Source organism: Dendrobates tinctorius, unplaced genomic scaffold (assembly GCF_039654945.1).
Source record: "Dendrobates tinctorius isolate UK_male_01 unplaced genomic scaffold, ASM3965494v1 ptg000384l, whole genome shotgun sequence".
NCBI lineage: Eukaryota > Metazoa > Chordata > Amphibia > Anura > Dendrobatidae > Dendrobates > Dendrobates tinctorius.
The window spans coordinates 3,644,865-3,671,721 of NW_027362050.1; the positions used below are offsets into that span (position 1 = coordinate 3,644,865).

Here is a 26,857-nt window from a genome sequence, read left to right on the forward strand (position 1 = left end):
ATTAGGTCCACGTCCGGGGTCCCCCAGCGAAGGCAGATCTGGCGAAAAAATTTCGGGATGGAGAGACCACTCTCCCGAGTCCATTCCTTGTCTGCTGATGAAGTCGGCTTCCCAGTTGTCCACAGCTGGAATGTGGACCGCAGAGAGTACCGACTCCGTGTCTTCCGCCCAGTGGAGGATGTGTGTCACTTCTCTCATCGCCCGGGTACTGCATGTCCCGCCTTGGTGGTTCACATATGCAACAGCCGTGGCATTGTCCGACTGTACTCTGATATGAGAGGCTGCCAGTAAGTGACGAAAGGCTCTCAACGCCAGGAGGATTGCACGAATTTCCAGGATGTTGATGGGCATGTTCGCTTCCACTGGTGACCACTTGCCCTGTGCCCTGTGATTTATGTGCACCGCATCCCAACCCGTCAGGCTCGCGTCGGTGGTCAGGACCTTCCATTGACCTGTGAGAAAGGATTTCTCCGTTGCGAGCGAGGTTGGCTTGAGCCACCAGTGCAGGGACCTCCTGGTTGACGATGTTAGCTGGAACTCCCTGTTGAGGGAAAAGGGATTCCTGTCCCAGGACTTGATAATGGCTAGTTGAAGAGGCCTGAGGTGAAACTGGGCAAATGGGACCGCTTCTATTGCTGCTGACATCCTGCCGAGGACTCTCATGGCAAACCGGAGAGATCGGGGGGGGGGCTGCGGACAAGGATGCGAACTCCTAGATGGAGAGCCAGTGCCTTGTCCTTGGAAAGGAGCACCAGACCCCTGGAGGTGTCAAATAGCATTCCCAGGAAGGTCAGAGACTGACTTGGGGTAGTCGATGACTTTTGTAGGTTGACTAACCAGCCCAGGCGACTCAGAGTGTCGACTGTGATTGAGACGCTGAGCTCGCAGTCCTTGAAGGTGGATGCTTTGATGAGGAGATCGTCCAGGTATGGAACGACTACTATGCCTCTGGAGTGTAGAACGTCCATGTTGGCTGCCATGATCTTGGTAAACGTTCTGGGAGCCGTGGTGAGTCCGAACGGGAAAGCCACGAACTGGCAGTGGTCCTGGTCGATTGCGAACCTGAGAAATCTCTGATGGGCGGGAGCAATCGGTATATGCAGGTATGCGTCTTGTATATCTATGGAGGCGAGATATTCTCCCTTCTCCATGGACGCATTGATGGACCGAAGGGACTCAATGCGGAAGTGACAAACCCGTACATATTTGTTGAGTTGTTTTAGGTCCAATACGCTGCCTCCTTTTTTGGGGACTACGAATAGATTGGAGTAGAACCCGCGGGAATCGGTACTATGACTCCTGCTTGAAGAAGGGAGGAAACCGCTTGGTGGAAGGCACGAGCCTTGGCTGGCGGTTTTGGGGGAACAGAGAGGAAGAATCGGTTCGGTGGGTTGGAAGTGAACTCTATCTTGTATCCGGAAGACACTAGTTCCCTGACCCACCTGCCTTCTGTAATAGGCAGCCAGACTTGCTGAAAGAGCAAAAGTCGTCCGCCTACGGGTGGGGTGTCTTCCGGAGTTCGTGAGTCATGATGAGGAGAAAGTCTGAGTTTTTCCTCCTTTGGGCTTCGACTGGCCTGCTTTTGACTGCCATGTCTTGTCCGGCCTTTGCGTCGACCGTGAGTTGTCCCTGCGTGGGGAACGGTTACGATTTTGTGCTGGATGCGAGACGGACCAGCCCGAAGAATTCCGAAAGGATCGGAATCGTGTTTGGTTACGCTTTTTGTAAGTGCGTTTAGGTTACAGTTGAGGGAGAGAGGTACTCTTACCCCCCGGTGGCGTTGGATATCATTGTGTCCAACTCTTCACCGAAAAGCCGCCCACTGAGGTACGGGAGGTGCGTGAGGGACTTCTTTGAGGCCGTGTCCACTTTCCATTCCCACAGCCAGAGGATACGCCGAATCGTGATGGCGTTTGATGCTATCCCCGCTACACCCCTTGCTGAATCCAGAGCTGCTTGAAGCATGTAATATGCTACAACTGCTATTTGAACCGCTTGGTCCGACAGCTCAGGAGTTGGTGCTTGGAGGCCAGCTTGTAATTTTTTGGCCCAAGCCAGAATGGCCTTGGCAGCCCAAACTGAAGCAAACGCGGGAGCCAGGGAGGCCCCTGCAGCTTCGAAAATTGAACGAGCCATGCGTTCTACCTGCCGGTCTGCTGCGTCCCTGAGGGTTGAGCTATCTGGCAGTGAGAGAAGGGTCTGTGCTGCTAGTCTAGAGACTGGGGGGTCCACTTCGGGTGGTTCTGTCAATTCTTTGGTGTCCTTCTGCGTGAAGGGGTACCTTGCTTCCAAATATTTGCGATTGGTGAATTTCTTCTCAGGCTGTGAGAACTGCTTGTTAAGGATCACCTTAAATTCTGGGTGATTAGAGAAGACCTTAGGCGGTTTCAGAACACCTTCAAAGGAAATCTTGTGTTCTGGGGCCTCCGGGGGCAGATCAGAAATGTCCAGCACCCGATGGATGGAAGAGATTACGTCCTCAACTAGCTCTGTATTGCTAGGGGGAATTGGGATCAGGGACCCCTCCATTTCGTTGTCTGAGTCGGAGTCACAGATGCCTTCCGAATCCTGTGTATCGCCGAGGCGTCCCCTGGTGGGTGAACTGGGGCAGAGGTCTTCTGTGGTCAGGGATCGATGTGGAGATCTGCGTTGTCTGTCCCTGGTAGGGGACGGTCTAGGTGACCTGGAACTACGTTGTCTCTCCCTAGAGGGGGATGACCGTGTGCTATGGGATGACACAGATGGACGCGACCTGTGGGTCCGCTTACGTCTGGATGTGCCCGGAACGACATGTCCCTGAGTCGAGCTCTCCCTTTGCTGGGTAATGTTCACAGCCGAGGCATGACCCTGCAGAGCCTGAAGCAATGTGGAGGTTAGGTTATCTATAGACTGCGTCATAGATTGCGACATCTGAGTAGCCCATTCCGGCATAGTATCAGACACCGAAGCATTGGTAGGGGCTTCAGGGGGTTCTGACCCAGTAGTCTGGATACAGTCCCGGCAGTACATGCTGCCACTGGGGAGAGTGGTTCTGCAGGCTGTGCAGAATGCATAAAAGCAATCCTGCCTGGTTCTCTTGGGCCTTGAGCCCGGCATAGTGCACGAGAGGGGTGGCTATGCAGAGGGGCCTTACAGGGGTGGCTATGCAGAGGAACCTATAGGGGGCCTTATAGGAATTTGGAATCACAGCCGAGTAAGAAACCCAGCTGTGATCTTACCCCACCAGTGTGGCCCTAGGTCCAGCGCCGAAGATCCACAGTCCTGTGCCCCCCGGAGACAGGCTGGCCTGGATGATATGCAGGGTTAATCTTGTCCTGCAGCAGAAATGGCTGCCGTGGAGAAGAGGAGGAAGGAGAAAGGGGGCGGAGAGCAGAAAAAAAGGCGGCAGGGCTGTGTAAAAAACGCGCCCTTTCAGTCTCGATCCGCCCCCTCTATGACACTGTAGAGTGTCATATTTGTCATCCGGGGGCCGGCCGGGGGCAGAAACAAGGCGGCGGCCTCAGCTAGGCCAAAGCCACGGCCTAAAGTAGATGTCTGATGCCCAAGAGGGCTCCAGGTCGGCGCGGAAGTCCGCGAGGGGATCGGATCTGAACCGGGCCCTCCCGGATTGAAGGCAGGATGGCGGTGGGGCTATAGGAGGTGGGGGGTGGGCTGAAGGATCCCCCACCTGCTGTTGCCAGAGAAACGGCGCAGAGAGCCCTGTGTCTGAGATGTGCCATGCCTGCCTGCACTCCCCCCGGTCCCGACAGGAGTCCACAGCTGAGCTGGGGTCCCTGGATGCAGGCACAGTGTGCTGGCCCATGCTGCTGGGAGCTGCAGAGTGCTACCTGTGCAAGCCCTACCTGAGGCGTCTCAACCTAATGCCCCCAGAGGGGGACTAGGGAGGGTGCTGCTGTCACCTTCAGGAGGCTTTATCCTCGCCTCGACCTCAACCCAGAAACCAAAGGGAATTGGGGAAGGCGGGGGGTCTTGACTTCGAACCAGCACCCGAGGGACTAGGAGCGACATGGGGAATAGCCATCTCGACGTCAACCGGGCACCCTATAAAAGGGGCCGAGGAAGGAGCCATGTCGGGAGTCTCACAGGAGACCCACTTTTCTTCATCTGTAATCCTTAGGTGTGCCTCCTATGCGACACTAAGCAAAAACTGGAGAAGGCTAACGCCGTCCAGGGGTGTATACTGCAGAGGAGGAGCCATAGTTAATCTTTTTCAGATTATGCATAGTGTCGCCTCCTAGTGGACAGCAGCATAACACCCATGGTTCTGTGTCTCCCAATGAGGCGACAGAGTAAATAATATTTTACAAATAAATAACTAGTGTTGAGCAAGTATACTCGTTCCTCGTGATTTCCCGTGCATGCTCAGGTGGTCTCCGAGTATTTGGATGTGCTCGGAGATTTAGTTTCTGCATGTTTTGCGGCTGCTAGCCAGCCTGAATACATGTGTAGAATGCCTGTTTGTTAGGAAATCCCCACATGTATTCAGGCTGTCTAGCAGCCGCAAATCATGCAACAATGGCAACAGAAACTAAATCTCCGAGCACGCCAAAATACTCGGAGATCACCTGAGCATGCTTGGGGAAACCCAAGCAATGAGTATACTCGCTCATCACTATTAAAAGCACAATACATAGCAAATTCAAATCACTGTTAGCTTTTAGCACCAGAATCTTACTTCACTCATGTATATGTGTAAACTCATTTACAGTGTGAAAACCTATTGCTATACTTACCCCCAATTCTCCTTAGATATCATGTCTGTGGAAATCTTTGTTGGCTCCTTCTGGAATTCTCTTTCGTAGCTGATTTGTTTAAGTTGATTGTTCAGACTAGAAGAAGAATTCCGGTTAATCCTTCTAAACCTGTACCCCAAAAAACAGGTACTACGCACCAATTTTCTATGATTTATGCTTTTCAGCCATTGCACAGATTAAGAATGTTCTATAATCATGCATACTCTGTTAATAAATATATATAATGTGCAGCTTCAGTTGTATTAGTTCCAGAGTTTCCCTTAAAAGCATATTTTCAGCAATTTGATAAATCGTACATAAAGTTAATCTTTAGTGGCTGCATTATTTACAACATCTTGTACTGTTGTTGTACAGTCTGTGATGTGCTCCAGAGCTGCATTCACCATTCTGCTCATTTTACTGGCGTCCACAAACTTGTTACTAGAAACAACTCTAATAGCTAAACTGCACTACTATAATGCAGATGTGCAGTTACTTGTACTTATATGCGATTACTGCAAGGTTTTCCAAAAACTTGGTTTAAAAAATTGCCACTAGGAACATCTATCAAATTTTTTCTTACAAATGACCAAAAACACTTAAAAGACAATGTACAGGTGCATCTCACAAAATTTGAATATCATCAAAAAGTTAATTCATTTCAGTTCTTCAATATAAAAAGTGACACTCATATATTATATAGAGTCATTACAGAGTGATCTATTTCAAGTGTTTATTTCTGTTAATGTTGATGATTATGGCTTACAGCCAATGAAAACCCAAAAGTCATTATCTCAGTAAATTAGAATACTTTATAACACCAGCTTGAAAAATGATTTTAAAATCTGAAATGTTGGCCTACTGAAATGTATGTTCAGTAAATGCACTCAATACTTGGTCGGGGCTCCTTTGGCATCAATTGCTGCATCAAAGCGGCATGACATGGAGGCGATCAGCCTGTGGCACTGCTGAGGTGTTATGGAAGCCCAGGTTGTTTTGATAGCAACTAGACCTCAAGCAGCTTGGATTGTCTGTCTCTCCACTCTTCCTCCAGACTCTGGGACCTTGATTTCTAAGGTCTAGTGCGACATTTCCTCAATCTGTGATGGTTTCGGGAGCCATGTCATCTGCTGGTGTAGGTCCACTGTGTTTTATCAAGACCAAAGTCAGCTCAGCCATCTACAAGGAAATTTTAGAGCACTTCATGCTTCCCTCTGCCGACAAGCTTTTTGGAGATGGAAATTTCATTCTCCAGCAGGACTTGGCCCCTGTCCACACTGCCAAAAGTACCAATACCTGGTTTACACACAACAGTATCACTGTGCTTGATTGGCAGCAAACTCACCTGACCTTAACCCCATAGAGAATCTATGGAGAATTGCACAGAGGAAGATGAGAGACCAGACCCAACAATGCAGATGAGCTGAAGGCTGCTATCAAAGCAACCTGGGCTTCCATAACACCTCAGCAGTGACACAGGCTGATCGCCTCCATGCCACGCCACATTGATGCAGTAATTGATGCAAAAGGAGCCCTGACCAAGTATTGAGTGTATTTACTGATCATACATTTCAGTAGGGCAACATTTCAGATTTTAAAATCATTTTTTCAAGCTGGTGTTATAAGGTATTCTAATTCGCTGAGATAATGACTTTTGGGTTTTCTTTGGCTGTAAGCCATAATCATCAATATTAACAGAAATAAACACGTGAAATAGATCACTCTGTAATGACTCTATATAATATATAAGTTTCACTTTTTGTATTGAAGAACTGAAATAAATTAACTTTTTGATGATATTCTAATTTTGTTTGATGCGCCTGTACAATTCCTATAATACACAGTTGCCTGTTAACATGACAAGCTTGCTTTACTGATTGCCTTAACTTACCCAAAACTGTCTTTAGAATTCATATTTGTTGAAATCTTTGTTGTTTCCTCCTGGTTTCCTCTTTCGCAGATGATTTGTTCAAGTTCACAATTCAACCTAAAAGAAAAAGTTAGGCTGATTTAAGAAAAGACTAAACCGACGCTATAGGTCTCCTGCTTAATGATGCTGGTAGGGAAATTATGTCAATGCTAAGGGGTTTTTGGATCACATCTGGGACTGAAACTGTACACTCCAGACACTTCGCAAAGACCTCAATCTGTTTAATGCTTCCCACTGATTCTCTATTGGTTATTCCCTCCCACTCACTGTTCAGACCTTAACATTTAGAGCCTTCTTGTCTCAAATTCTACTATCTAGGGGTCTTCAATCAGCACCTTTGAATCCCAATTAGAGATGAGCGGATCACTGCATGCAAATATGTTCCATATTCCAGCTCAGTGCTCATTGGCCATGGACAGGAGCTGTGCAAATTTCCTGACCTTTCGGGTTCTCCAATGCAGCATTTGATTCATTGGCCTGGTGTGGTGACATCTGTTGAGCATGTGGTGCACAGGGGACAACGCACCAACCTCGCAAAATCATACAAAATCATAAGCGGAGCTTGGTATCCTGGAAGATCAAGAAATTTGCATATCTTCTATCCATTTTGAGAGACCACTGACATTGACCGGACATTAGGGTTGCACGAAGTGTTCCGCTCATCTCTATTCTCAAACTTGTACAAATGTTGAACATCCATTTTACTCTCAAGCTGCATTGATTAGTCTGCTCATTGTAAAAGAAATAACAAGCTTGTTATTAAATACAGTAAACCCCTAATGGCTTAGCTGTGTTCCTGTAAGGCAGAGGTGCAGTTACTTTTTCCTGCATAAGAGTACTACATGGTTCCTCAACTTTTTCTGCCTTGAGGAACCAAGAAAGGTGGCCCATGGAAAATGAGTGGATGGAACAGGGCACTGTAATAGAATCACATATACGGATTTATATTTGACTAGTTAAATAGATGACAAAAAAATAGTTTACATCCTGCACACTTTGTGAGATGTGAGACAGGCACAGTCAAATGTTTGGATTTCAGGGAACTTTCATTTGCATTTCTAAAAAAAAACAATTATTCCCTCCTTCACAAAAATATTGTACACTAAATGGAAAAAAAAACCAGTTGATTGTGGATAGCAAGCTTGCTGTTTCTGTCTGACACTGTTTTCAGATTTTTTTTTTGTGGATTGCTGCTGCTTTCTAGTGCATTAATCCATTAATAACAGCCAACACGTCTTTTTACTGACCTGCGATATAAGAAAATAGCATCCCCATACAGGTGACAATCCAGCAGCTGTCGGCTGTCCACTATAGCTGACAACTTGCTGCATCAGTCACGATCAGTGTTGACACGTCCAAATCTCTTTAACCCCTTAGATGCTGTTGTCAATAGTGACTACATCATATAAGTGGATAACAGTGTGTGAGTGCTTCCTTTTTAATCCCATCGCCACCCTGAGATCATGATTTTGTGATCCTGATGTTTTCATGACCAAATAGCGGCCTTAGAGTCTGCCGGCTGTCCCGGCCTGTTCAGAAGTTAGCGCCATTTAGGTGGTAAAAATAAGCTTTGTCATTACTGTTATGTCACATTGCATTAATTCCTGAAAAGCACCTGAAGGGTTAATAAACTACCTAACAGCAGTTTTCAATATGTTGGGGGTGCTGTATTTAAAATGTTATCACACATGTGAGAAACACTGCCGAGTCTCGCATGTTAATACTGCCGGGACTCGGGAGCAGAGTGTGCAGCTGCATGTATTGCTATGAGGCTGAACGCCAGTGCCGGGTATTAACATGGGAGACTCGGCCATGATGTTCCTCGCATGTGTGATCCCAGCCTTAAAGGGATTATCATTCAAAGTTTGAAAATTGCAATTTTTTTTTACATTTCTGTCAAATTTCTGATTTTTCTTCATAAATAAACACAAATCATATCGACCTAAATTTACCATTATATTAAATTATAATGCGCCACGAAAAAAAAACAATCTCAGAATCAGTGGGATCCATTGAAGCGTTCCAGAGTTATTACCTCATAAAGTGACAGTGGTCAGAATTGTAAAATTTGGCTCGGTCACTAAGGGGTTAAGAATGAAGAAATAAAAAATATATAATTGCGTTTCAAATTCAGCAGGAATTTAGTTTTTTTTTTTTACATGAAAGTAAGTAACATAGATTTTTCTTGCTAATATGGTACCACAATATAATTTTTTTATTGTACGTCATAAATTCAGCAAGATGAATGCCATCTACACCATATCACTGAACAATCACACTGAATTCGGCCCCTCTGCTGTAACCTCCCCGGTTTTGCTCTCCTCTCTGGCATCAATTGAGTCACCTCTGTATAAGGCCGGGATCACACATGCGAGGAATACGGCCGAGTCTCGCATGTTAATACCCGGCACTCGGACTGGAGCGTGCAGCTGCATAGAAATACATGGAGCTGTACGCTCCGCTCCCGAGTGCCGGCAGCAGTGCCGGGTATTAACATGCGGGACTCAGCCGTATTCCTCACATGTGTGATCCTGGCCTAAGGCTGTTGGTCTTAACTGTCAATCTTTAGTAGCACACTTCCCTAGGCAAGCATGAACCCAGAGAGTAGTGCACTCCTGAAGATATTAGTCTAGAATAACCCTTCAAGGTATATTTTCAACTCTGAACGTTGTCTATAGCTTGTATATAGAATATTTTTTTCAGAGGTTGCGGCAATTACAGAATCTCGTACTTCTCTTCTACAGCTTGCATTAAACCCTCCAGTTACATGTACTTTGCTTTTCATTTTAATGCCAACCGTAACCTTGTTGCTGCACTCCTATGAAATGGAGGGGCATTTATTGATATTTTTTACATGAGATTATCGAGGGCTTTCCATTTATTTCAGGCTTGGGGAAAAATAATACCTCTTAGCAACCCTATTAGATAATTTTATCCAATTGCCTAAAAGTACAATACACATTACCTATAGATAATTAATTTTTGTTGGCTGTTAGCAACGGATTCTTACTGTACGCCTGGACGCATTGTGTGAACTTTTAACGCACTTACCCTCGACCCTCTTTAGATATCACGTTTGCGGAAATCTTTTTCGACTCTTCCTGAATTCCTCTTTCGCAGCTGATTTCTTCAAGTTCACAGTTTAATCTGCAAGGAAAACTCAGGTTGCTCTCACAAAAAAAAACACAACAGCTAAAAACTAGTAATAAGAAATGATTCCTACACAAAACACACTACCTATAAATCACTGTCGGTTATTACTGTCAGAATCTTGACCACATTGTGTGAACTTGTCTTTGTACTTACCCCCAACTCTCCTTAGATTTCATATTTGGGGGAATCTTTGTTGGTTCTTCCTGGAATTCTGTCTCACAGTTCAGTTCGACTTCACTGTTCAACCTGAAAGAAGGGTTTGAGTCAGATCGTCACTTTTCTCCCATGCTCTGTATTAGGCTAGAGTCACACTTAACGGATAAAAAATCGGTCCGATTTGACGGCCGAGAATCGCAGGAGTGTTCTCCGTATGACATCCGTATGTAATCCATATGCAATGCGATTTTAACAGCAGTTCTCTGTATGTAAAACCTCATGTTAAAATCGCATTGTAAATACACAACTATACACATCATTTTAAAACAATATTCTTCAAAACACACATACTGTATATATATAATATAAATATATGTATACAGCTCTGGCAAAAATTAAGAGACCACCACATCAAAACCCTGTCATGGGCAGCCCATTTTCCAGACCTGAACCCCATTGAAAACCTCTGGAATGTAATCAAGAGGAAGATGGATAGTCACAAGTAGTGTTGAGCATTCCGATACCGCAAGTATCGGGTATCGGCCGATACTTGCTGTATCGGAATTCCGATACCGACTTCCGATATTTTTTCAATATCGGAATTCGGCATCGGAATCGGAAGTTCAAAGTTGATTGACGGCCTGACGTCATCATGATGCGCGGTGTGTGCGCATCATGATGCGCCGTCATTTCGGGCCTTCCGGGGGTCTCTGCCGGCCTGCCGGGGTGCTGTGTGGACTGCCCGGGGTCGGTACCGGCCTGCCGGGGGGCTGTGCCGGCCTGCCGGTGGTCTGTGCACCCTGTGGGGGTCTGTACCGGCCTGCCGGGGGGCTGTGCCGGCCTGCCGGTGGTCTGTGCACCCTGTGGGGGTCTGTACCGGCCTGCCGGGGGGCTGTGCCGGCCTGCCGGTGGTCTGTGCACCCTGTGGGGGTCTGTACCGGCCTGCCGGGGGGCTGTGCCGGCCTGCCGGGGGGCTGTGCTGATGTCCGGGGGTCTGTGCAAGCATCGTCCGATGGGACTACAAGTCCCATCTGGCGATGCCTGCTACCATGACAGTGATTGACACATTAGCCAATGATGGGACAGTAGTAGTCCCATCATCCGGCTAATGTGTTAAATGTTAAAAAAAAAAAAAAAAAAAAATACTACATACATACTACATGCATGCTACATACATACTACATGCTACATACATACTACATATATACTACATGCATGCTACATACATACTACATGCTACATACATACCACATACATACTACATACATGCTACATACATACTACATACATACTACATGCATGCTACATACATACTACATACATACTACATGCATGCTACATACATACTACATGCATGCTGCATACATACTACATACATACTACATGCTACATACATACCACATATATACTACATACATACAATACATTCATACAATACATACATAGACATACAGTACATATAACATAGAGTAACATACTTACCAATACTTGTCACATTGTTCCCCGAAGCCATTGTCTTTTCCGGAATAAATATTAACATAACAAACCACAAAAATACTCACCCACGATCCGAAGCAGTCCACGAGTGTGTCCCACGACGATCTTGGGTAGAGAACTGCAGCATCAGATGATGCTGCCGTTCTCTACGGGCTGCAGGAATCCAATGACGGAAGGTAGGTATCCTTCCGCACTGTATTCCTCCGCCACTTAAAAAAAAAAAGTCCCTAGTCTCACTTTATGCCATTGCTGTGTGGGAATTTCCCACGCAGCAATGGCATAAAGTGAGACTAGGGACTTTTTTTTTTTTAAGTGGCGGAGGAATACAGTGCGGAAGGATACCTACCTTCCGTCATTGGATTCCTGCAGCCCGTAGAGAACGGCAGCATCATCTGATGCTGCAGTTCTCTACCCAAGATCGTCGTGGGACACACTCGTGGACTGCTTCGGATCGTGGGTGAGTATTTTTGTGGTTTGTTATGTTGATATTTATTCCGGAAAAGACAATGGCTTCGGGGAACAATGTGACAAGTATTGGTAAGTATGTTACTCTATGTTATATGTACTGTATGTCTATGTATGTATTGTATGAATGTATTGTATGTATGTAGTATATATGTGGTATGTATGTAGCATGTAGTATGTATGTAGTATGTATGTAGCATGCATGTAGCATGCAGTATGTATGTAGCATGCATGTAGTATATATGTAGTATGTATGTAGCATGCATGTAGTATATATGTAGTATGTATGTAGCATGTAGCATGTATGTAGTATGTATGTAGTATGTATGTGGTATGTATGTAGCATGTAGCATGCATGTAGCATGCATGTAGTATGTATGTAGCATGCATGTAGTATGTATGTAGTATGTATGTAGCATGTAGCATGTATGTAGTATGTATGTGGTATGTATGTAGCATGCAGTATGTATGTAGCATGCATGTAGTATATATGTAGTATGTATGTAGCATGCATGTAGTATATATGTAGTATGTATGTAGCATGTAGTATGTATGTAGTATGTATGTAGTATGTATGTGGTATGTATGTAGCATGTAGCATGCATGTAGCATGCATGTAGTATGTATGTAGCATGCATGTAGTATGTAGTATGTATGTAGTATGTATGTAGCATGTAGCATGTATGTAGTATGTATGTGGTATGTATGTAGCATGCAGTATGTATGTAGCATGCATGTAGTATATATGTAGTATGTATGTAGCATGCATGTAGTATGTATGTAGTATGTATGTAGTATGTATGTAGCATGTAGCATGTATGTAGTATGTATGTGGTATGTATGTAGCATGTAGTATGTATGTAGCATGCATGTAGTATATATGTAGTATGTATGTAGCATGTAGTATGTATGTAGCATGCATGTAGTATATATGTAGTATGTATGTAGCATGTAGTATGTATGTAGTATGTATGTGGTATGTATGTAGCATGTAGTATGTATGTAGCATGCATGTAGCATGCATGTAGTATGTATGTAGCATGCATGTAGTATGTATGTAGTATGTATGTGGTATGTATGTAGCATGTAGCATGCATGTAGCATGCATGTAGCATGCATGTAGTATGTATGTAGTATGTATGTAGTATGTATGTAGCATGCAGTATGTATGTAGCATGCATGTAGCATGCATGTAGTATGTATGTAGTATGTATGTAGTATGCAGTATGTATGTAGTATGTATGTAGTATATATGTAGTATGTATGTAGTATGTATGTAGCATGTAGTATGTATGTAGCATGCATGTAGTATATATGTAGTATGTATGTAGCATGTAGTATGTATGTAGCATGCATGTAGTATGTATGTAGTATTTTTTTTTTTTTTTTTTAACATTTAACACATTAGCCGGATGATGGGACTACTACTGTCCCATCATTGGCTAATGTGTCAATCACTGTCATGGTAGCAGGCATCGCCCGATGGGACTTGTAGTCCCATCGGACGATGCCTGCACACACCCCCGAAGCCTGCACAGACCACCGGCAGGCCGGCACAGCCCCCCGGCAGGCCGGCACAGCCCCCCCGGAGCCTGCACAGACCACCGGCAGGCCGGCACAGCCCCCCGGCAGGCCGGCACAGCCCCCCGGAGCCTGCACAGACCACCGGCAGGCCGGCACAGCCCCCCGGCAGGCCGGCACAGCCCACCGGAGCCTGCACAGACCACCGGCAGGCCGGCACAGCCCCCCGGCAGGCCGGCACAGACCACCGGAGCCTGCACAGACCCCCTGGCAGGCCGGCACAGCCCCCCGAAAGGCCCGTACAGACCCCAGAGAGGCTGTACAAGGCAAAAACAGGGTTTTTCTTATTCCGATACCGGAAGTCCCATAGACTTGAATGGGACTTCCGGTATCGGAATCGGCGATACCGATACTTTTTTTAAAGATCGGCCGATCCATTCCGATCCGATACTTTGAAGTATCGGACGGTATCGCTCAACTCTAGTCACAAGCCATCAAACAAAGAAGAACTGCTTACATTTTTGCGCCAGAAGCAGTGTGAAAGACCGGTGGAAAGCAGCCAAGATGCATGAAAGCAGTTTTTAAAAATCATGGTTATTCCACAAAAAATTGATTTCTGAACTCTTCCTGAGTTAAACATTAGTATTGTTGTTTCTAAATGATTATGAACTTGCTTTCTTAACATTATTTGAGGTCTGAAAGCACTGGGCTTTTTTTTTTTTTTTTAATTTTCACCATTTCTCCTTTTCAGAAAAAAACCCCCAAAATTTAGTTCTTGGAAATTCAGAGACATGTTGTCGGAAGTTTGTAGACTAAAAGAACAATTAACATTTTACTCAAAAATATACCTATAAAGAGAAAAATCAGACAAACTGAACATTTGGAAGTGGTCTCTTAATTTTTGCCATATATATACTGTATGTGGGCGATTTATATGGATACACCTAAATGAAATGGGAATGGTTGGTGATATCAACTTCCTGCTTGTGGCACATTAGTATATGGGAGGGGGGAAACTTTTCAAGATGGGTGGTTACCATGGCGGCCATTTTGAAGTCGGCCACCTTGAATCCAACTTTATTTTTCTCAATGGGAATGTGAAGGGTTAATACTGAAAGCAGAGCTTAAGTTTCACTTCTCCATTTCTCTGTAAGGTTTCGTTTCTTAATTTTTGTTGTTGTAAGATAAATTTTTGTAATTGGCATGGGCTGTCATGAAACCAGACTGTTCCCATCTGTATAAGATAAGGGAGGTGGGGGTGTAAAACTCTGAAGAATATGCCATCATACTACTTTCTACGCTATTTAGGTACGGACATATATGTAGTTTCCGGTTTTCTTGCAATATTATTGGCTTATAAAGTGAAATGATGCTATTGGTACTTGAGAACCTTGCATAATTAAGCAAAAGATTATAAAAGATGTGACTAAAATAAAGGGGCTTAGTGATCTGCCTCGATCCTCCCGTACAGAGACCCCGTCTCCGTGTGGTCATTTGAGTTGCTAGCAACACTGGAATAATTTGGAAATCACTGGCTCAACTGTGAAGGGTTAATTTAGCCCTCCCAAAATAGCTACCTCAACAGTGGTGCCCAACGTGGGGCCCCCGAACAGGGATGCCTCTGCCCCCGGAGGACAACAAGACAAAGGACCCTCGGAGCGGACACAGGTGCTGGAAAATTGGGACTGATCACCCCCCACAACCACGGTAAGTTGGCAGTTATACTGTTCAGACTGACCGTTGGTGTGGTTTTCCTGTACTTGTTGCTGCAAAGAGGATCTGAGGTTTGTCCCCTGGTGGGGTGATTCATGGGTGGAATCATATAGAGGTGTAATCCCGTTGGGGGCCCAGTGCTCGAACCGTACCTCATAAGGGACGGACACCCCGGATTGACCAGTGATTGTGACTCTCTTTATAGTCAAAATATCCTGAAATCCTGAATTCACTGTTAGAGTCAGGCGTGGTGAGTGATCGAAGATGGGTAGGATACGTAACTCAGGTATATATAGCTAGATATATATAACCAGAGGAGTCTGGAGGGATAGTCTGAGACGCCCTCCTCATTTCACTGAGTACCGCGAATTTTGGGCTTCCCAGAGGGGGTTGACCCTGTGGAACAAACGGTGATGGCTGCTCCAGTATTGTGCACAACTGAAGTAAGGATATTTAGCTCTAAAGGAGAGAATTATGTTTCTGTGGAAGAAAAAGAAAAGTTTGGAATTGTGTGATGGATCAGATACTGTTAGTCTTATGATTCAAAGACGAGGAAAGAAATTTGTCAAGAATGCAGGAAAAATATTTTCGATTCTGGGATTTCCTAAGGGCAGGAGGCTACAGCCTACGCTATGGGGATGAAGGATTTAAAAAAATAAAGGGAGATTGACTGATGATGGATTACTTGAAGGCGCTGAGGAATTCTGTGGTTTGGCACATGAATTGTATAATGAAGGTTATGTGGAAATTGAACAGCAAGTGAATTCTGATTGTTTCTGTTACTGCTATGTTGAAGGAGGAAAAATTGTCTATTATGACAGGGATGGGATGTTTTCTGGTTCAAGAAAGTGTCTGTGGTATGAGAATGTGATTGATTAAAGAAGGAACCAAGATCCAGACAATGTATCAGGCAGACGAATAGTTAAAAGTGATGATTTGAAAGAAGAGGTCTCCCTGCTAGATGACAATTGTACAAGGAGACCGAGAGTCGCAGCCCCCACCTTTTCTTTGTTAAACACTCACGGTATCTATTATCAGCCACCGCTGCCAGCCTCAGTCCCCGCTATGCCTAATATTGCTAGTGGTTATGGGGATCCAAGGAAAAAAAAAAAGTTTTCAGAAGACTTTAACCTGCTCTGTTCAGGAGAGAGAGAGAGAGAGAGAGAGAGAAAAAAAAACAAGCTAGCAGCTGCAGCTGCTTCAGTACCCCCTCCCATCTTAGCCCACACCATCTCCCCCTTCGCCCCCACTGCAGCTGCGAGCACACAGTGTGCCCTTCAGCCCACACAGCAAACTCTCGCCCCCCTTCCTTAGACTTCAGCTAGTGGGAACCCTGCTCCTCAGCCCCTCCCTGCTAATGCTGGCGCTGCGGACGATTTGGTCACTTTCAGAGAGACTGTCACACTCCCGCTGATAGATGCTACCCTCAAGTTCCCTCTTCCAATCGTAATCTAAATACTGGGAACCCCAGAGGATACCCCGGTTATGGACAGCCCCAAAATCCTGATAATTGTCCATACTGAATGGGTGGCCAACCAGGTCTGCCATCACAATGTCCTCCGCTAAACCTGGGGCATGCTCATCAGTCACACTCCCTGTAGGGGACACCCTTGTTAAGTTCATGGTAGACACTGGGGCGGCCAATTCTATAATCAAGTCATCAGATGTACCTATGAATATCCCTATTTTCAATTCTCAGATCAAGAGCTTGTTTTAATTGGAGTAGATGGCAGACCCAATAAACATACTCTTACAAAACCCATCCCTGGAGGACCTTTCCCCGAGGTTACTGCTCAGTTCGTGATCTCTCCCACATGTCCTGTAAATTTACTAGGGGCAGATTCATTATCACAGTTCCGCTCCGGAATACAATTCCAAGATGATGGTCAGATGGTTTTTTTTGTTATATAATCCCTATGTAGATGAAGACAGTGAGGAAATCTGTATTTTGCATGCCCTTCCTACAGTTATGATGGCCCTGATAGGCTCAGATCCACCCCCAATATTGCCAGAGGATCAATGACTCACCCCATACCTCTCAGAGATACTATCTAAACTCTGGTCGAAAGGGCCAAATGATATAGGGAAAATGCCTGTAGAACCTGTAAAAGTGTTTCTCAAACCTGGTGTCTAATCCTCATACTCTTTTGTCCCAAATACCCCAGGATGCTGCTTGGTTTACAGCTATTGATCTTGCCAATGCCTTCTTTAGCATTCCGTTACACCCAGACTGCCAGTTTCTATTTGTATTCACTTAGCAGGGCGACAGTTAATATGGACAGTTATGTCACAAGGGGCCCAAAACAGTCCCAACCAGTTTGAAAAAATATGAGCAGGTGTCTTTTGCCATTTCTGCCATTGTTAGCCTCCTTAAGCATCTGGCAGCACTGAACTCACTGAACTGTCGGGTTTCGGCCTCGGGACTTCAGTTCTGCCTTGGTCAAGTGATATTCTTGGGTCACTGTCTCCTTCAGGGTGCCAGGCACCTCGCAGAAGAATAATAGCTGTCAGCTCCCTTCCTTTACCAAAAGATGAAACTGAACTCCATCTTTTTTTATGCACTTATTGTCAGTGGATACCGGATAAATCCCGCATAATGCAACCCCTTTACAATGCCTTGAAAGACGGTATAATGAACTATAAGGAAAGATGGCAGTGATGAGGATTGCCTCCAACATGATTGTTCCCAATATCTGACTGAAGAAACAGCTACTCCACCAAATGTCAGTGAGAATCCACTCCCAAATCCCGATCTGGTGTTATAGACGGATGGTTCAAGATATGCTGACGAGTTTGGTAGATTCCACATGGGATACGCTGTTACCACAGAGGACATTGTAGTGCACGCAGCTGCGCTCCTGCCCTCACAGTCAGCACAAGAAGCAGAACTCCAGGCTCTGTCTACTGCATGTACTTTGGCCAAGAACAGACGGGCTATTATATTCACGGACTCACGGTATGCATTTGGTATTGCTCACGATTTTGGGGCTCTATGGGCCAATTGAGGGTTTAGTACTACTGCCGGAACTCCAGTGAAAAATGCTGAAGCTGTTAAAACCCTCATGGACTCGATCAAATTACCTACTCAGGTGTCCATTATCAAAGTTAAGACGCACGGTCCTAGGAAGAGTCCACAGACTGTTGGCAACACATTTGCGGATATGCAAGCAAAAGCCGCCGCTCTTTTACCCGTTGAATCAACCATACCAACTATGGTGACCACACGCTCTCAGCGTAAACAGTTACAAGAAGCACTGACCCTACAAGAACCTGATGATCTACAACAGACTGAAGTTTTCTGTCGGATCCCGCGAGACCGCTTAATGACGATGCAGAGAATGTCTCCAAAGGAAGAGGTGAAGCAATGGAAGACTGATGGAAGACTGATGGGGCACGAATGGATAATGGTCTCTGGAAAAAGGACCGACTTGTGTGTCTCCCTAAGCGGATGTACCCTGCTATTGCCATATGGGCACATGGACCTATATATCGAGGAAACAATCAGGCCCTCGCACTGGTGCAAAAATTCTACTGGGCCCCGGTTCTCCAGTTGGCTGGAAGCATTCCCTGTTACCAACATGACTGCAAAGACCACAGCGAAGAAACTGGTGATGGAAGTTATATGCAAATATGGGGTTCCAGAAGTTGTTGAAAGTGATCAAGGCCCGACCTTTTCTTCTCATGTGTAATAAGAAGTTCTGACAGTGCTTGGATCCACTGTAGCCCTACATACTCCGTACCACCCACAATCCAGTGGTGAAGTTGAGAGGTTGAATGGCACACTGAAAGGACAATTGACCAAAATGATGCAGTAGACTACGGCTCCATGGCCAGAGCTCCTACCCATTGTGTTATACCACATTCATACTACCCCTATTGCAAAACATGGCCTGTTCCCATATGAAATATTGTTTGGTACTAGGCCCCCAGTTGTAAATTTCCAGCCTTAGCAGTTATCAGAAGAAACTGACCATGCTGTTCAATGTGTTATTCTGCTTAGTAAAAATCTTGCTAACACCTATGTTCTAGTTTTCTTTTCTTTTCCAGATTCAGCAGAAACCGACACCTGTTATAACCTGAAGCCTGGTGATTTGGTAGTCGTGAAAAGGCATGTCAGGAAGCATGGAATAGAACCCTTGTATGATGGTCCCTATCAAGTTCTTCTCATCACCCAACAAGCCAATAGCAAATGAAGGGACATAATGTTTTGGTTTTTCGCATCTTCCATATTATTATTGGTAGAAGTTGAAGTTAAAGCTAGAAGATATTCAATGACTCAGAGATCAATACGATAAAGACAATGATCGTAATAAGGACAGTTGGTGGTCAGACACCTTCTCCTTTCTCAATCCAGCCAATTGGTTTAAGGGAATAGGGGGCTGGATAGCTGGGATCTTACAAAGCTTGTTACACATTGCTGCCTGTATCCTTGTTGTATATGCGATACTAAAACTTGTTCTTTGGTGTATTTCTGTATGTATTAGGAAATTCTACACTAAGCTAGCTAATGATGATACCAAAGGTGTTGTTGCCCCTGCTCTTCTCTGCACCGATCTCAAAAGGCTACTTGATGAAGATGTTGAAGCCAAGCACATGCCTACCTAGAAAAGATCCCCACCACCGTCATCAAAAATTGTTATTCGTGAACTGCAGTATACAGGAGGGATGGGTGCGCTGCGACAGCCATGACTGGTAATACGGCATCAGTCATGTGAAGACCAGTACCCCTCAAGCTGTTAGCTTGGGATAGCACCTCTGATGCTGCATATGTGTTAAAAAAATTTATCTAGGGGGAATGTGAAGGGTTAATACTAAAATCAGAGCTTAAGTTTCACTCTCCATTTCTCTGTAAGGTTTCGTTTCTTAATTTTTGTTGTTGTAAGATAAATTTTTGTAATTGGCATGGGCTGTCATGAAACCAGACTGTTCCCATCTGTATAAGATAAGGGAGGCGGGGGTGTAAAACTCTGAAGAATATGCCATCATACTACTTTCTACGCTATTTAGATACGGACATACAGTATATGTAGTTTCCGGTTTTCTTGCAATATTATTGACTTATAAAGTGAAATGATGCTATTGGTACTTGAGAACCTTGCATAATTAAGCAAAAGATTATAAAAGATGTGACTAAAATAAAGGGGCTTAGTGATCTGCCTCGATCCTCCCGTACAGAGACCCCGTCTCCGTGTGGTCATTTGAGTTGCTAGCAACACTGGAATAATTTGGAAATCACTGGCTCAACCGTGAGGGGTTAATTTAGCCCTCCCAAAATAGCTACTTCGACAGGAAGAGGGTCATGTGACACATCAAACTTATTGAGAATTTCACAAGCAAAGCAATGGGGTTCTTGGTTTAATGTAATTTTATTCTTTCATGAGTTATCTACAAGTTTATGACCACTTATAAAATGTGTTCAAAGTGCTGCCCATTGTGTTGGATTGTCAATGCAACCCTCTTCTCCCACTCTTGACACACTGATAGCAACACCGCAGAAGAAATGCCAGCACAGGCTTCCAGTATCAGTTGTTTCAGATGCTGCACATCTCGTATCTTGACAGCATAGACAATACAGCATAGACAATTGCCTTCAGATGACCCCAAAGATAAAAGTCTAAAGGGGTCAGATCGGGAGACATCGGTGGCCATTCAACTGGCCCATGACGACCAATCCACTTTCCAGGAAACTTCATGTAGGAATGCTCGAACCTAACACCCATAATTGATGGTATGTAGATGGCACGTTCCCTGAGTTTTTACAGCAGAATGGTGCACCACCACATTATGGGTGTCAGGTCCGAGCATTCCAACAAGGCATCTGACCTCCTTAGACTAGCATTTCTTCTGCGGTGTTGCTATCAGTGTGTCAAGAGTGGGAGAAAAGGGTTGCATTGACAATCCAGCCTTAAAGAGATTTGCTCCTGATTATCTGCACCCTGTTCTATAAAGGGCTTCTCCCAGAATGTGATACAAGGGGTGTTCATTAAGATTTCCCCTGAACCACTTCCTGAGCAACGAAACTTGGCACAGTTATTAGTCCTTCTCTCTACATAGGTGCCACCTAGGGACACACACTTCTACCATTTCTTTAAGCAATTGTAAACACCTCGCTTGGAGAAGTCAGCAGGTTGCTCCAAAAGCCACATTGTGACTTCGGAAATCAGAGTCTCATCATCTGGAAAAAGATTGCCATTCAAAAATAACTTCATTGTTGGAAAGAGGTGGAAGTCCGATGATGCGAGGTCGGGTGAATAAGAGGAGCATGCTTCCATTTGGGCAACATGTGAGTTGTGAACTGGTACACTGTCTTGCAGAAGGCGGACACCTTTGGTGAGCATGCCATGTTTCTTGGTTTAATACAAAAAAAAAGCAGTTTTTACATTAAAATTTATGTTGATTATACCTTTTTATGTAGTGAGCCACAAGAATACACATGAGATCAAAACATCACTTTTTGGCCAGTGAGTCCTACTTCACCCTCCCACCCTATACATACATTAATTGACACATTGTCCTGCATGAGTTTATACACAAGTTAAACCATTACACTGTATGATTTCTTGTTTTTCAGCTGTAACTCACCTCTCCTGCTCTTCAGTATTGCCATTTTCATTTTTATGGTGTTCACTGCGTGTTAAAAATGACATCTTTATTTTGCATGTCAGTATTACTACATTTACACTAATTTATGTGCTGCATTTTTATGTTTTTTTTTTTTTTACTTTCAGACAATAATAAACTTAAGCAAAAAATGTTTTATATCACCATATTTTGAGATCTATACTTTTTTATTCTTCCATCAGTGGAATTGTGTACATGTCTATTTTGGTGTACATACAGTCTTTTACTGCCTATTATTCAATTTTAGGGGCAGACAAGATAACCAAAATAATACTAATTAATAAGTTCTGAGTTTTGTTACACACCACATTATCAGTTATTTTTTTATTTTTCATCTAGATTTTTTTTACAAGCTTGAAACAGGAGTTGAGTCAAACAATTTTTTTTAGTCACAGTACAGATCTTTAATTCACTTTTACTTGGTAAGACAATACACTGCAAAACTTATATTGCAGTGTAAATTCTTTTCAGTGATATTCTATTAAAGGATTATTCCATGGAAAAACATCTCACATGTGCAGCTGGACAGAGACCTGTGGTTAAGGGGAGGTTAAGGGGAGGTGATAAGACCCTGTATAACATTAGTAACCACATGCGCCAATATACATGAACACCTGTAAAAACATCTAAAAGTGTATTTAGCATCACAAAATTTCTGTTTTTTCATTAGACACCATAATGCAAATTTCTTTAGCTTAGGCTGCTTTCAAACATCCTGCTTTTTTAATCTGGCACGATGCGGCGAAAAGTGTGAAAACCGGATCTGGAATTGGATACGGTTTTGGCACATAGAATTTAATAATCGCCACGTCGTGTCAGATGGACATGCGGCGCCTCCGTTTTTAGCCAGAAACGGCAAACCTGCGCCGTCTGGCGTCACCAAAAAACGTTGCCTGCAACGTTTTTTTGCAGCGCCGGAACAGCTTTTTCTACAGCGCCTGCGTGGACACTGTGAGGTTTAACCCACAAGTGCTTGGCGCGCGCGTATCTCTCTCCCCCCGCATACCACTGCCTCTCTCGTCCCCGGTGTGGCTCCTTTAAATGCTTTCCAAGCCGGATCAGGCGCCGCATCTGCATCCGGTGTCACCGCTGCAGGCCTGATCCGGCAGTCCGGCTTTCCGCCGCACGCCGCCGGAACAAACACACCGGATGTGTGAAAGTAGCCTTAGGGTAACCCCCAGTAGGGAATGACAATTTACTACAGGGCAACCATAATTATATACAAATGACAAAGAATATGTTCAAGCACAATTTATAGTAAATAAGTATTAGAATCTTACTTTATCTATGGCTTAATGTGTGAACTCGTTCTACTTACCCCTTACGCTCTCTTGATTTCTTGCTTATAGAAATTTTTGTTGGCTCGTCTTTTGCAAGACCCAATAAGACAGGGGTTTTGGTGCTGAGTTCTTTAAGTTCACAATTCAACCTGCAAAAAGAATTAAAGTTGATGTCAGAAAAGACAAAGGACCGGGATTTATCATTTGTGATTAGTTTTAAGTCAGCTTTCTTTTTTTTAATCTAGTTTGTTTCATCTTGCTGAAATGTTTTAGGCCAGTTTGATCAAAATGCCACATGGTTACCGCAATTAATGTTGCACAAAATAAGATAAATTCCCTTTATTTTTTGTCATTAACATGTTTTTTGACTTTCCAGCACAAAAAAAATGCATGCTCCACTAAAATCATGTTATAATTGCATCAAAATTTCAGGCATGCATAAAAGCGCTCCAAGGTGGGAATGGAGTACATTTGGAACAAATATGGCAATTTTTCATAAAAGTCGCAAATGATGAAACAGCTAAAAACATTAAGAAACACTAAACTGAAAAACTGGCAAAACTTTCCAAAATGTAGGCAAAAAAAGTCACAAATATTGTATCAGATCCAAACTATTTTAAAAAAGTTATACACAATATGTATAAATCACTGTTAACATAAAAATTGAGCCACCAACCCGCTGAATATAAAATTAACAAACTGCACCGCTTGAGTATAAAATCAGTTACACTACTCCCTGAATATAAAACTAAGCAGCCGAGTTTCCACTTTATAAAATAAAGTCACTTATTCTGCCTTCTAAATATAAAATTAATCATATGAGTCCCTGAATAAAAAAATTAAACCACTGCGCCCCCTGAATATAAAATAAGCAACTATAACCACTAAATAAAAAAAAAGCAGTTATGCCCCTTCAATACAAAATTAAGTCACTGTGTGCTTTATATAAGTAATATCCAGGTTAGAAAATTTGGGGTTTCATTGGCTGTAAGCCACAATCATCTACATTAACAGAAATAAACACGTGAAATAGATCACTCTGTAATGACTCTATAGAATATATGAGTTTCACTTTTCGTATTGAAGAACTGAAATAAATCAACTTTTTGATATTCAAAGTTTGTGAGAAGCACCTGTATTATATTGTACATGATTTCTTGTTTTACAGCTACTCACCTCTCCTCCTCTCCATCATTGTTGATTTTTACTATAGGTTGAACGCTGTGTGACAGAAGAGGACACGTTAGCTTTCTTCTGCAGTCAGTATAGTTACACTACATTTATATGTCGTAGTGTATGTGTTATTTCCTACATTTCAGACGATAAAACACATATAAAATAATAGTCTGCGTTACCATATTCTGAGTCCTATACTTTTATACTTTTCTATGGTTCGATCTGAAAGCTTTTTACTTTTTTGCAGAGCAAGCTGTCTTTCTTTTACTTGTACTATATTTGGGTACATACAGGATTTTATTCACTTATTATGCCATTTTTTGACAAGCAATGTGGCAAAACAATAATAATGATCTTATATTTAATTTAGTTCAGACTTTTATGGACACCACAGTACCGGTTATTTTTTATACATACAGTATTTTTATTTGACAAATTAGAAAAGGTGGTTGAATGAAACTTTTTTTTTTCTAGTCCCGCCAGAGGTCTTAACCCTGTGATTGTTGTCTAACTAGGACAATAAGCTGCAAAACCTCTCTGTTAAAGCATATAATGCTTTTAGATGATCTCCCATTAATGGGTTATTCTGAACTAAGCAAAATATCACCTATCCTAAACTGATAATAGAACTCTGAAATGCCAACATGACACCACCCCTGTAACATGCAGCCATTTACCCACTGACATCACCACGAGTGATGCCTGTGACCCACCCACAGGGTTAATCCTCACCATTTCAATGATCTGAAATATATTGTTTATTACATGGGATTCCGTGAGCGTTTACATTTAGATCACAGAAAAACATGCATTATCAAAAAATTGTGATAAATAAGTCTGATTTTACCTTTTTTTCCGCCGTAATCCGATACCAACAAGTGCAATGGCGGCAACAGAAGCTACTACGGCTCCTATTATGATGCCTAAAATAAAAATTTATGATGAAATTAAAAACAGAAATGAACATGCATGTATACTATTATACAACAGTATGGAAATATCAAGTTACTTGTCTTAGAAGTCAGTATACCGTTCTGTTGTAATGGAGATACTTCATGCATAGGACTTGGACAAGTGATACTTACATCAGTATTTTAACATAAATATTTTAAATATGGTATCTTAGGGTTGGTAAGCCACAGTCTTATAGGGAATCTGTCACCCTTTTTTAGGAGTATGAGCTGCCGGTATTGACATCAGGGGCTTATCTACAGCATTCTGTAATGGTGTAGATAAGCCCCCGATGTAACCTGAAAGATAAGATAAACACATTAGATTATACTTACCGGAGGGGGCGGTCCGGTCCGATGGGTGTCGCGGTCCGGTGCCTCCCATCTTCATACGATGCCATCCTCTTCTTCCCTTCCTGTAGTAGCTCCGGCGCAGGCGCACTGCTCTGCCCTGTTGAGGGCAGAGCAGAGTCCTGCCGTGCACAGGCATCGGGAGAGGTCTTGCGCCTGGGCACTGCAGTTTTCTGCTCTGCCCTCAACAGGGCAGAGCAGTGCGCCTGCGCCGGAGCTACTACAGGAAGGGAAGAAGAGGATGGCATCGTATGAAGATATGCTGTAGATAAGCCCCTGATGTCAATGCCGGTAGCTCATACTCCTAAAAAAGGGTGACAGATTCACTTTAAGGTGCTCACACGTTAGACAGTAGTTGGCCAAAAACCTTCGATCTATAGTTATCTTCGATGCCTGTTACCTTTATAGAGATTGTATTACAATAAAGATTGTTACCTCCCAGTGAGTTAAGGAATACTGAACTGTTGCTGGTGCCCGTTTATGCTTTGCAAATTCATCTAGTGAGGGCAACTGCATTCATACTACTTAAAAGGGCACACCACCCCAAGTGGGCACCCAGCCATATTATATGATAAATATAATATATACTGCAGTAAAGCAAAAAAAATGACTTCTGTATCTGAGAAAATCACAATTAATAAAGATAGGTAACTATTATATACCAGTATAAGAAGTTTTCTCATTGTTTGTGGAGAATTTATTAAGGGATGTGTTGTTTGTCTTAGTTGGTACAGAGAAAGGACCCATGTAACTTGTGAAAGATGCCAGAGATTTTTCTTCATTGATGATGTCTGTGTTTGGGTCATACTTAATTTCATTAAAGCCAGCGATGCAAACTCTGAAAATTAGAAGATGATTATAATAATTAGTATAGTCTGTTAAAGGAGCAACAAAGCAAAGGATCATATTTCATATAATAATGTATTTTGGGACTCCTCGGTCATCAGAGTGGGTGCAAGGCACCCCCTTTAACCTACCCCCAAGGGTGGTTTGCATGTTAATGACCAGGCCAATTTTTACAATTCTGACCATTGTCCCTTTATGAGGTAATAACTCTGGAACGCTTCCATGAATCCCGGTGATTCTGACATTGTTTTTTTCGAGACATGTTGTACTTCATGATATTGATACAATTTCTTTCATATATCTTGCGTTTATTTGTGAAAAAAATGGAAATTTGGCAAAAATTTCAAAAATTTCGCCATTTTCCAAATTTAAATTTTCATGCCATTAAAACAGAGAAATATGTCACACAAAATAGTTAGTAAATAACATTTCCCACATGTCTACTTTACATCAGCACAATTTTGG

At 43.3% G+C, this 26,857-nt stretch overlaps 1 protein-coding gene across 1 annotated transcript in view; it reads right to left on the reverse strand.

The window, feature by feature from the left end:
- The window catches only part of LOC141076038 (uncharacterized), a 98,331-nt gene extending 73,797 nt beyond the window's left edge, over positions 1-24,534 (reverse strand). Inside the window, exons 1-7 of the mRNA XM_073563297.1 lie at positions 24,425-24,534; positions 23,108-23,218; positions 21,751-21,795; positions 9,970-10,062; positions 9,715-9,810; positions 6,625-6,720; positions 4,734-4,829 (exon numbers count right to left, since the gene is read on the reverse strand). Of these exons, the coding sequence (XP_073419398.1) occupies positions 4,734-4,829; positions 6,625-6,720; positions 9,715-9,810; positions 9,970-10,062; positions 21,751-21,795; positions 23,108-23,218; positions 24,425-24,534 (647 nt within the window). The remainder of the gene's footprint in view (positions 1-4,733; positions 4,830-6,624; positions 6,721-9,714; positions 9,811-9,969; positions 10,063-21,750; positions 21,796-23,107; positions 23,219-24,424) is intronic.
- Positions 24,535-26,857: the final 2,323 nt, after the last annotated feature.